At 38.3% G+C, this 12,835-nt stretch overlaps 1 protein-coding gene across 8 annotated transcripts in view; it reads right to left on the bottom strand.

Annotated features, from left to right (window-relative positions):
• Positions 1-12,425, bottom strand: part of MCU (Mitochondrial calcium uniporter) — a 43,203-nt gene extending 30,778 nt beyond the window's left edge. For 2 of the 8 annotated variants that reach the window (NM_168170.2, NM_001300025.1), the window contains exons 1-3: positions 12,327-12,424; positions 11,214-11,481; positions 745-841 (exon numbers count right to left, since the gene is read on the bottom strand). In NM_168170.2, the coding sequence (NP_729174.2) occupies positions 745-841; positions 11,214-11,330 (214 nt within the window). In that variant the 5' untranslated portion in view covers positions 11,331-11,481; positions 12,327-12,424. Of the gene's footprint in view, positions 1-323; positions 597-744; positions 842-11,213 lie in introns of all 8 variants that reach the window. The other 6 variants (NM_001259718.1, NM_206280.2, NM_144449.4 and 3 more) reach the window with 6 other exon arrangements.
• Between the last annotated feature and the right edge of the window lie 410 nt (positions 12,426-12,835).

The raw sequence follows: 12,835 nt of genomic DNA, 5'->3' as shown, positions 1-12,835 counted from the left end.
ACTATTTATTTATTATGCATTTCATTTTCAGTAGCCAATGGGCAATCCGCACTATTTCATTACTAAAATTATATATCACATTTCAAATCGCCGGTTAATGAGAGACCACAACGGCCACTAATTTGTCAAACTTATCTTTAATTAATCGATAATTTATGGGCATGTGCAATCTAATGCAAATACGTAAAGCAGGGGAATAAAGTGATTAGAAAGGGAAGCGGAATTTCATCACTTAATCAATTAAGTTTTAAGCAATCGGCAAATGAACTTCATCCGTTTTATCAATTAAGAAGACTTTTAAACATAACATATAAATGTCTTACCATTACAAGTTTTCTTTTTCTTTTTCTTTCTATTTAGTATCAATTTCTTCTTTATTTTCCTATTCTTGATTCTCTTCTTGAGTGAATGAACTTGAGTGCCAGCAAACGAATTTGATTCTTTAAATTCTTGAGCTCCGCAGGGATTGGTACCTTTTTCAGTTTCCTGATCCCCTTTTCGATACTTAACTAAACAGTGATTGGATTTCGATTTCTTTTCTCTTATTTTATCATCACATCCTGCTTGCTCATCCACATGCTGACTTGAACTGTGACCTGCGATTGGGATGATCGATAAGCTTATATTAACACCCGCCCACAAAGTTGTCAAATCCAATCAGTTATCTCGCACTAAACGAAAATATTTACAAAATATCTGCAAGGTAAATATCTCCATCCATTTCCATTCCATATACCCACTCACCTCCCGTCGTCGGTTTTTTATGCTTGTCCGTTTCGCCATCCTCCGCCGTGGATGCGAAGCTTCTGTGCTGCTGAAGCTCATGACATGGCCGTAAGTGCTGTGGGGGGAAAGGAGGAGAAAATGTTTGCAAATTAACATTAATGACTCCATTTCGCATTATTGGTTGCGGCTTAAATTGGCCTTACATCTAGCTACTCGAAAAATGTGCTGGAATATGTAGATATACAATTTAAGCCTACACCATTCTAAAAGTATGAGGATATTATTACCAAGCCTTTCCAAGTGGTTCTAAGGAAATGTACCTAAGGGTGAGCTTTCGTTTATTATAAATATCATTGGAAAATTTAAAGCCTACTCCAATTTAATAGCATAAGCATAATATTACTAAGCCTTTGCGAGTTCTAAGTAAATATACTTAAGGGTAAGACTTCGTTTATTTTAAATTTAATTGGGAACACAGTGCGTACGAGTAATAAAGTTAGAACGGTATCGCTATGAAATAAAAGATACTCTTAAAAATATAATAAAAATTATTGCATATAATAAAATAACCAACAATCTTTCATAGTTCAGTAAAGAAGAATTTGACAGCTCTAAAGTTCACCCTGGTTTACTTTGAAAATTCCTTTATATATTCAGTAGCTACACGTCCTTTACATTTTAGAACTGGCATTCCTTGCATGTTCCAGCCGAACCTAATTAAGTTAAAATGCTCCCAAGTGAAATCACGTGCTCCCCATAACGAACGACGAAAACGACAACGAACTGGCACTCAAAACAAAAACAAAAAGCGGAAAAGGAAATGGAGCAACGGAATATGGGATGCGTAAATACAGTTATTGTAAGGACCGCACGGATGTGCGTGAGTTTGTGTGGCTTTAACCCACAACATGGTCTTTGTCTGGCACTTTTCTTTTACAACTTTTTTGTACTCCTTCCTTCTGCCGGTAACATTGCGTATGAGTAATCACACACGCACTAACACATTCAAACACTCCAGGGAGGACACAAATGGGCAAAGGAAATCGAAACCGAAATCGTTTACCGTGTCATTTTACCAACGAAACAAGGCAAATGTTTGGGTGGATTTAAAAGTTTAAAGGAAAGGAAATATAAAATAACATACTAATAAATATTTTAGTTTTTGAGTAGAGTTTTTGAATATTCTTTAGTAATTCAGGATCAACCCTCGCACTTTAAGCTGCTGCTTGAAAATATAAAACAGCATTGCATAATTTTAGGTGCAGCTGTCAAAGAGTGTGTGGTGTGTGTTTGCATAGAAGCAGAAACATTTATGCATAACATTTAGACCCGAGTTGGGGAATTGCGGATTTTCTTATACGGTATGCACGTGTTGTGCGCCGATTTTAACTTTTACTGATTGGATTTCACGCTCCACTCCAATCAGGCGCTTCAATAATTCAGGCCCTCTCGAATGCGCAGTGAAAAATGTAGCAAAATCAAATGTTTCCCACGAGTAATTGAAATTTAAATGGCAAATAAATTTTCAAAACACGCCCATGCAGTCCCTAGATCAAATTTTGTTAGCTGTTTTTCCGCAGAAACTTTGGTGATTTGTTGGCACGCATTATTGATGGACTTTTGCTTGGCCAAATGACAATTGGAACATCTCTGACAGTTGGTCAGAGTTTTATACCCCCAATGGCGCAACCGGGGGGGCAAAAGTTAAAGTTATGACCCCCGATGAGCTGTCAGCCAGCATCAAATGTTAAAAAGTTGCCCCACAGGCATTTGCACCGAACCAAATGAAACATTAGGCGTCACATAAATTTAACAAGCTCCGACAGTCACAGAAATCCAAGCTCCAGCCGGATAGTATGCTACTTTTCTTTTACTGGTGGCAAAAAGTTTTTACGATCATCCGAATAAATTGAAATCGCAGCTCGGCTTAGTTCAGCTTTTCCCCAAGATGAAAATGAAAATGTAATTTCATAAATTACACCTGCTGTTTTTCCCGAGAAAATGATAACCAGAAACTTGTGACCGCAACTGGAGGCAAATCATTTCAAGTTAATTTGCCTTGTGGGTCAGCTTTAAAAAATTGTTGAAGAACAGCCGTATACTCGTACGTAAACATCAACATCCTTGGCCTCAGTCTGCGACATGTTGCAGCAATTGTCTCTTAATGAGCCCGACAATGTGACCACGTGCGGCGATGTCCTGGTCTAAGTCGAAAGAAAAACAAGTCAGCACACAGGACACGCCAGGATAAACAAGGAGACAGGACAAAAAGCTCTCTGAAAGAGGCAAATAAGTGGAGGCCCTGGGTCATAACAATAAACAAAGCGAGCCGAGTGGATGTCTCTGGGTTCCTCAAATCTTCCGTCTGCGAAACACAAAAAAAAAAGTCAAACAAAAGTCTGCAAACGTTAGAGATAAAAATAAAATTACAGTGGTTCGTGTAATTTGCATAGCAATTTCATTTCTCCCAACTTTTAGGGACCATCTCTTGAATTTTCCACATTACTATTCATATTTTAAAGCAAGCTGAGCCCCTTAAAATGAATGGAAATGAAGTTTCTATTTCAGTAACTATAATACAAGCGACCATTTCATAAAAAGCTTTAAAAGTCTTGCACATATAGTTAAAGCAACCCAACAATCTAAATCTTCTAAAAATTATCATTGCTTTCTAAGTTGGTCTTTTTATTGATAAAGTATAAAGCACTTTGCAAAACTCCGCAGCGAATTTCTAAATTGATTGAAATTAAATGTTAAGAACCCCGTCACAAGGAATTCTGCATGGAAACTTCCCGGTTGAGGAAGTCATGCAAGCTGAAAACTTCCAAGACAGGAGAAGCCCTAGACAACCACTCGCCTTTCAGCCCTTTGTTCTTGGCCAACAAAGTCGCGTGTCAAGTGCCACATTCCTGGGCTTCTAGCCAAGAATAACACGGCGCCGGGCATATTGTTCTTTATACGTTTGATTGTCTCTGAATGAGCTCGTTAAGTCGTGGGCCAAATGGAATAATGAATCTCCGTCAAAGCAATTTGTCTGACCGACCGGTGGAAATGCAATTGAAGTTTCGCGCACAGATATATTTTATAGCTCGTAAAAGCAAAGCAATTTGTTATATTGGAATCGAGGCTGCTGGCAATGAATCATAAAAATATTATATGAGTGAGCAAATCACCGAGAAAATGAGATTAGTGGAACGACATCGAAGGATGTAGGCGAGAAGAGGATAAGGCTTAAGGAAAAATCCCCGTAACATCTCGACGAAATCTCAAGCCATGTCGATATAATACATTTCTATAAATATATTAAAAGGAGACGCAGACGGAGAGAAAGCTAATAAATTAGACACATGTTCGGTTCACAGCAGGCGGCGAAATTTTTTGTCGGTTTTTGTTTTTCACAGGCATATATTCACTTAGTGAATAGATTTGCCAGTAAAGATTTTCTGCAAGTAAATATTTAGCTGAGAAAAAGCAGAGAAAAATAGATAAACAAGCAACCACATATTCTGACGTTGACTATCAAAAATCATCAGATACAGAGAGAGAAAAATGGCAGAGACAAACCAGACAGACTAAAATTAGTGTGCGCGGCATACACAAACTGATAAACATACACATCCCCAATAGATACCGAAATACACAACCATGAAACGGAAATAGATATCTTTTTATTCCACTTGAAAGAGTGCAAAACGCGGCCAGAATTTTGTCGCCACCCTCACAGTTCACAGATAGCCAAAGAAAATTTGGTTAAAAGCGGACATATGCCTGTTAGACAGTAATATCTAATATGGCCAGAATGAGGCAGTAAAAACATACAGAAAACGAATTGTGTGTGTCGGAGGCAAAGTTTTCGCATTTGCCCAAAAATTCCTCGAATGCCTGCTTATGTAGGCCATTTCATCTGAAGTTCACCCATCCTCTCCCTTAAGAGTTGGCCAAAAGTGAGTTTTATATGCTCATTTGTAAGCGTTTTACTTCAGTTTAAACGCAAGCTTTGGGAATTGCTTTGGCCTTCTAGTAAAATTCATTTAAATTGCGTATACGTCAGTTTGCCCCTCGGTCTGTTTGTTTATTCAGTCAATTTTGTTAATGGAAATTTGGAAGAAGAAAATAAATGAATTGCATTTCATTTATAGGATTCAATTACAAGGGAATTAGGTAAATGTTGTAACATACATGTCACTCGCCGGAGGCTAATTAATAATGCAAAGGCTAAAGTAAAATTCGAGTTAATTAAGCTTTAATTGCAATTGGAAAAGGTAAGAAGGTGGTGGTGTGCGAAAATCCCACAAGGATTGCGCGGTCACACATTTACACCCTCGTCGCCGTGTTTCACCCTTATTCAACCCCCATGTTGGCCAAGCGAATTTCAATTACAGATATTCCATATTCATAGAGTCTGTGGGCTGCCCCCAGGTAACAGACTGCCATCAGTAAATATTGCACACGATAGAGCGATGTACATGTACTCAAAGTGGCAAGAACTGTGGAAAAAAAGGCTGCAACAAATTGAAGCACTAAAGTCAATACAAACGAAACAGGAAACCATAAACTTGTGGGTTTAAGTACATAGCCATATCCCGGAATCAGGATCCGTCGGGGGCCAGGGCACACATAAAAACCAACTCAGTAATTGTATTACTCACTCAAAATAATGGCTCATTAAGCCGCAGGCCAATGTATAAGAATGTAGAAGCTGCTCGCCTTTAATTAGTGACTACGGTATCCATCTTGGCCCTCTCAGGCTTCACTACACTTTGAGTTGTCCAACAAAAGTACACAGAGTAAACGTGTTCCTCTGAGGAAAATATTACTTTCTTGCATACAAATTTCCCTTTTTTGCTGAAAATATCTAGCTGCTAACGTTTGCGAGAGCTGCTCCAAAAAAATATGTGCCTTCAAAGGACCTCTTACACTTTCTCTCCCAAAGGCTGTGTGTGCTTTCTTTGAAAATATCTTGGCCATGTGCATGAGCAATTTCCAGGACACGACCTTGCGCAAGTAATTTTCATTTTAATTTTAATACAATTAACACTCAGAAGAGACGATAAAATAGGTCTCAGTGAAAAAGTGACAGGCTGCGGGCCACGCCCCAATGCTTATCAGAAAGGACCCGAGGCCACATCCCATTGTAATTAGTAGGCGAGAAAAAAGCGGCAGCAAAAACCGAGTCGCATGTTGAGTGCTCCATTTAGGGAAAACCGCATGAAAACAACATTATGCAGTCCCTTTTTTATGGCTAAAATAAACTAGAATGGTGACAACAAAAACGAGTACTATATAAGGACTCTGCTGCAAGTATTCAGTGTCCCTTTTAGAGGACAGGCAAGAATATGTTTTTAATTGTTACTTTAAAGCTGTGGATTTTAATATACATTAACAATTGTAATATTATGCATTCAAAACAAAAGCACCATATTAATTATGTTAATTTAAGAAGCTAAGAGACAGGCTCGTATTTGTTGTATCTTTCTTTGGATCGCTACTTTTCAACCGTATGACAAACTTAAGTGGATATTATGAAAGCCCTTACCGAGAGTAGGACAAGCAAAGTAAATTTATGTAGCTCATTTTTGAGTCTAGCTCGCCTTGCCTGTGGAGCGCAACGAAAATTTGCATATAATAGGAGAATTTTCGCCTTCAAAACCGAGAGAAGCGACAACAAAAACAGCAGCTGACACTGGAGTCCTCTAGTCGAGAAACTCGGAAACCTGGGACCAAAACTCACCCAAAGAAGCCTGCTATGTGGCCTGAATTAATAACGAACCTTTTATGCGGTTCCCTTCGAGTGGGCTGCCTATTCCCCTTTTTGTTTGGGCTTTAAATTGGCTAGAATTTATTCAGAGATTGGGACAGCGATAGAGTTCTGCAAGTGGCCAAAGCCACAAATATTTACTAAATAAATTAGCAGCCACTTGGCGCTGTTTGGCAAACGCGCTTGGTAGTCAATACACTGAATTTAAATCAATGCACCACAAGAAAAAAAGTGTACACAAGAGTGGCGCTTCACAGAATTATTCTGATAACATTGAAATATTTTATGGCGCAGGTCAATCGCCAGTTTCGCAGATTGGATTACAAGGGCTCGGCGAAAGGGGAAAGATACACAGAGGGCTTTTGGCCACTTGTATCTATCAGATACTCGTGCAACCCAACTCGGTGCAGAGTCATTAGATAAACATCAAAGCGAACATTCAAGCCGACAAGTTGGGGGCCAAACGGGATTGGGGGTTTTAATTGGGGGCCTATATGTGGGGTTCATGTGGGGTAGGGTATGGTAGACACCGCCCTTGTCGACAGCAGAAGTCAAGTGCAGGAGCAATGGCCACATCACGCAAAGGCTAAGTTGCCAGAAGTTATATTACTATGGAGATTGGAAAAGACAAACATCAACATGAATACACTTATAAACCATATGTGCGATCCATTTATACAATAAAATATATTAGGATCTATCTTTAACTATTTGATTAGAATTTTGATTTTAGTTTTTAAAAGTTTTTATACCACAAAACCTTTATTTTACTTAAATTTAATATTACTAACATTTTCAACATTTTACATTCTCTTCAACACCTTAAAGTAGTTTTCTACTTAAAAATTATGTAAGGGTATAGTAAGTTAATTTATTAAACCTGTATTTATAGGTTCCTTAAACAATTTCTGTAAGTGTAAGTTTGTTGTAAGGAAAAGATATTCACTCTGTTAGCTATTTGTCGGCTACATTATATTATGGCCAAGTTATGCTGGCAATTTGGAAGGCATAACTTTAAGTTCTGCTGATGAAGCGACAGCATCTGCCCTAATGAGGTCTTTCTAAATTGTGACATACTGCCACCGCCGTTTACGATAGCATTAATTACTCGTATAATCCTCGCTCGTCCCTTCCACGAATATTCTCATTCAGCGTGCACTTACTGCATATATATGTATGCAAATATTTTTGCAACGTCTGGTGGGGAAAATTTGCTTTTCGTTTTTCCCTGATAGCTAAGCAAAGATTTTGCAGCGCTGATAAATTGGCGAAAACGTGCACAAGTTTGCAAGGAAAAGCCCTGTGGTGAAGGATAATATGGGGAACGAGTACCAATGCCGTTTCTATAATATGCGGATTTTCTGCGGCTTGAGTGCTTGTGTACGGGTTAAGTCGAATGCTTTTTGGTGACTTTAAGGTGAGAGCCACAGAAACTTGCTGATCAAACAATAGTTGATAGTATTTAAGAAGGAGATAAGCGTAAGGCGGAAAATAAGTGCTGATAAGTTAAGTGCTTTTCTGGGCCCTGACAGCCGGCAAAAAAAAAACTTGGCGGAACGTTGACTTTGCTGGAAATAAGCCGGTAAAACTTGGGATTAGGGTTGAGCATGTCTTAAAATGATTAAAAATCTTACAACAGAAGTACTCTTCAGCTAGAATGTATAAGAAGCGCGGAGGAGGGCACTAATAACCATAAAGCGAAATAAGATAATAGTTTGGGTAATTATAAAAATGTAGTATTCAACTTGAACTGAATCTGTGACAAAACTTAAATTAAGTAAGTTTTAGTCCGCAAACGTGATAAAATTGCAATCAAGGTTGTTAACTTTAAATGGAAAAGTTGAAACTGATTTCAGTTGAATGTATTTTGAGTCTTAATACGTCCAAATAAATCATGAAAACTGCGCGGGAAAAAAAAACGAAAAAAATTTGCACTATTGCAAAGTGCATTTTAAGTATCACTTACTAAGCCTGATTTAATGAGCAGACTTCGTAAAAGTCACCATATACCCAAAACGACGACCATAAGACCTGGCTTTAAGCTGCTGACCTCTGGCTGCATTATGTGCAACCAGCGGAGGTTTGCTTTGGATATGATGAATTCCATTTGCATAAGTACCGCCTTGTTTTTGTTTGCCGACCATCGGGCTTTATTTATGTATGTATGTCTGTGTTTGCACACACACAGGGATGCACAAATAAAGCCGGGTCCAAAGCCTGAATCATGGCACTCGTGTATTTAATCAAATATCAATTGATCGCCCATCGCAAGCGTTGCATCTGTCGGAAAATAATTGTTCACCGGCACAGCAAATTCCCAGTAACATACAGTTATGGTTAAAACAATAGGGTCTGATAAGGTATGAGAGTATTAAAATCATATTCCTATTATTAATCAGCATTTTATGAATAAGCACTCAACTAATTTTAAACCGCAACTGAAGTAATGATGGCCGTCTTCAAGAAATGTATTTTTTGACTTATGAAACTATCCCATTAATGTTTCATCCAAAACTTTCTTTTCATGAAAAACTTTATGCCGAAACAATTTGTGGAAAAACTTTCGAGTGAGAAATATAATTGTATAATTGGTTAGCATTATATTTTCGCCATATTTCAGAAACAATAAAGGGGTTTACTAGAATTTCAGCTGTCAGTGTTCCACATATACAGGAACACAACCACATATATTTTTGTGTATGTGTGCCACGCCCCAGGAAACAGGACGATAGCAAAACAAATGGCAACACACAATGCAAAAAAGCCGAAATTCGAGGGCAAGCCAAAAATCCCATTCTAGTGAAATTGTCGGAAAGAGACAGTTGTAGGAGGGGAAGAAAGGGATGGAAAGATGTAAGAGCACACGTTCTGTGTCTGTGAGTCCGTGTGCCGCCTGCCTGTGTGTGCGTGTGTATTGTGGGGCAGACCAAATGGCGCCAATAAAAGTTTTTGTGCCCTACGAAAACATAGAAAAAACTGCAAGAGAGTTCCCCCAAAAATTCTACAAATCCTCTGGATTTTATTTATTTTTTCACGTACATCCAGAGATTTCAAGTAAACTAAGTGGAGCGTGATGTGGAGACACTATGACAGGTTAAGATGCCAAAACCGGAAATCCGGGTCAAGAAGTTTGGCAAACTTTTGAGCTTGACAATCAATGATGTCGTTTTTTGTCATCGCTTCTATTTGCTTTAATCAGCTGGGAGAAGCTCGAAAAACAGAATGCAAATTGAGATAGACACTTGTGGGCACAAAAAGTCGAGCAAATAACTTGCTAAAATAAAATAATCTAGGTACAAAGTATCTCGCCCCCTTTTCGCCCAATGTCATCAACACTCGCTTTTGTTTGTCCCGCTCTCTTCACAAACAAAAAAGCTCAAAGCCGCCCGTTTGCGTTGAGCAAATAACGGCGTATTTAATCATTTCGTATGCAAATCGAGTTTGTCATAAAAGAAATACTATACTAGCACACAATACAAGCCGGTTGAATGAGCCTTTTTGGTACAGTGAAGCTCCAATCAGGAAAATATATTTGGTGAAGAACTTTTTAAAATCTAAGGATCTTAAATTTCATTCAATTCACACCTATAATATTTAAAATTTTGATTTAGATTTACGATTAAATTCGACATTTTTGAGGCTTATCAAATATTCATCATTGTCGAGTTTCACTGTGCGCGGATTGTACTCATATTTCAGATGCTTTCGCTGACTCACCTACTTTAGCTTGAAATGTAAACTGATAAGCATTAGCGTTTATAATTGTTAGACAACAAAAATCAGTGGCAGCATTAAAAAAATGACTCACTCACAATAATTAAATCAATGACCTACAGTTTTGCAGGAATTGGGATGCCATAGCCGGTGCTAATTGTTCCAAACTTCTCTCTCTGAAAAAAAAATTATCCCAATCGCTCATCTATCAGCGCCCCTCCCTCTTCGACAACCCGCCTCCAACTACATGTCATGTGATGATAAACATTTCTGACAGCTGTTTTGTTGTTATTGCCTTGGCCTTTTCGCGCAGGTGCAAAAACAACAACAAGTCAAAATGAAGAGAGAAAAATGCCGGGGAGAGAGAGCAAAACTTCAAATGAAGTTAGCAAAAGAAAAGGGGGAAAGTGAACGAAAGAGAAACAGAGTGAGAACCATATGTACATATGACATGTGGATATGGTGTATGGTATGTATGTAAGGTTATTTTGTATTTTCGGACTGGTTCTTTGCATAAATTTTAAAAATTCGAAACACAAAATATGCCCAGCACAGCAGAGGACAAGACATTTCTATATAAGTTTGACTGTGCAGAGCTACATTTGTGTGCAGACAGTGGCGCCCAAGAGAATAGCATTTCTCAAATTTTTAGAATACCATTCGTCTATACCAACTTCATCTAAAATATGTATTTTTTTTATAAAATCAAAGTTTCTAAAATAAATCTATATTATAAATAAGACTTCCAATTTGTCATATGCTGATATTTGTAAAGTGATAAAAGCTTTAAAAACTGACCTAGATAACTTCTCAATACGTCGTTGAATGGCTCATTTCTTAATACTACAATACTACCCCTTGTTGTTAGCATGCGCTTATTCACATTCGAAAAGCAAGTGCGTGTATTTTTATAGATCCGATACCGTGGCAAACAGCTGCTCCCCCGGAGCGCGACTTCCCCAGATAGTTTTCCTGAACTGTGTATGTGCGTAGGTACTTTGTATGTAGCACTCACCAGGGCGAAGGTGGTGCCGGGGGCCAAACGCAGGGCGAGACTTCTATGGGTGGTGGTGGTCGCTGGTCGCAGGAAGAGCCGAAAGGCGCTGACCATGGCAGCCCTATTTCTGGACATGATGCGGCTCGCTTAACAGGAACTGGTTGTACGGCTGGATTGAACACTACACCACAGCACTGAATACTCCTTTTTATTTTTATTGTAAATCACGATAACACCGGTTATGGGGGGGTAAATAATGAGTAATGTGTTGCAATTCCGCGCCCAACTTATTGTTTGGATTAGAAAATAAATAAGAAATACAAGTACACTAAGAGGCTTGGCACTACCTTTCAGCCAAAATCTAATTTTAAACGCCTATGTGCGAAACGGGTATTATTTATTCGAACCGGAAACTTTAGCGAAGCCTCTTTCATCGTCGTGGATTTCAAAGGCACCGTTAGAATCTTCCGATAGGCTCGAATAGATAGCTCCCACGATAAATAAACAAAAGCGGCCAATGCGAATTTCACTTTCACCTAACATTTTGACATGATTACGTTTAATTTTGACTACTTTAACAAAGTGTATAAGTTGTGACAGGGAAAATGCAACAAGCCGCAACCAACAACAAAAACAACCAAGAACGGGCGCGAAAAAGGAGAACGGGAGAATTTTCTGTGAGAAGGGGCGAAGAGAATTACCGGTTTTACCAAGCGAATCTTCTTTAACTTTTCATGCGCGGCACATAGGGCTAAAACCCAGCGATTAGCACTCGGAATAAAATTATATATACATATGTGGAAAGATATATATTCTGGGAATTTAATTATTGGGAACGCGCCGTTTTAATGGACCATTCGCTGCACGGCACTCTCTCTTTCGCTCTCTTTGCACTCTCTTCGCCCACGACTTTTTATTTAAAGCCGGCTGTGAGAACACGCGATATTATTATTAATAATTAACTCTTTTTGCAACTGTCGTTTGTGGCCGAATACCTGTTAGCACGTGCTACTTTTATCGTTCTATGGCTTATCTAGCTGATATTTAAATTTATAGCTTGCGGTTTCGATTTGAAACCGACGCGCCAACCATATATACCGTTGTTTTCTTATATAAATAAATTTTAGTTACTCGGAAATATACACCGAAATTGCGCGTATTTGAATGTTAATATTCAAAGTTGTCAATAAAATAAGAAAACATCAACTCCCACAACCGACACGAACGAACTACAGAAATGAACTAACCGAAGCTGCAAACGAAAAGCTATGCCTAATCGATACTATCGGTGCGCACCCAGCACCAATCGATTACCATGCTGTTATGTCACTGTTTTCACTGAATAACGTGGCGCCAAAAAAAATATTTAAAAAATTAAATATGCTTGTACAGAAATAAATTGTTTTTTAAATTTGTTGTCTATTTATTTATATTTTGTAATATGGCAAAGCGGCACAGTAAAATAAATGTAATTGTGCTTGTCCATCGGATGAATTTTTACTACTCTTACATATAATTATAATAGTCAATGAGAAGCAAAGCTTTTTGAAAATAACGAATTTTGGGGTCATATGCTGAAGTTGCCATTTCGATTTCTACACACGTTTATTCGATAAAAATACACAATTTTTTATCCGTAT

This window comes from Drosophila melanogaster, chromosome 3L (genome assembly GCF_000001215.4).
Source record: "Drosophila melanogaster chromosome 3L".
Taxonomy (NCBI): domain Eukaryota; kingdom Metazoa; phylum Arthropoda; class Insecta; order Diptera; family Drosophilidae; genus Drosophila; species Drosophila melanogaster.
This window is presented reverse-complemented; position numbering and strand designations above follow the sequence as displayed.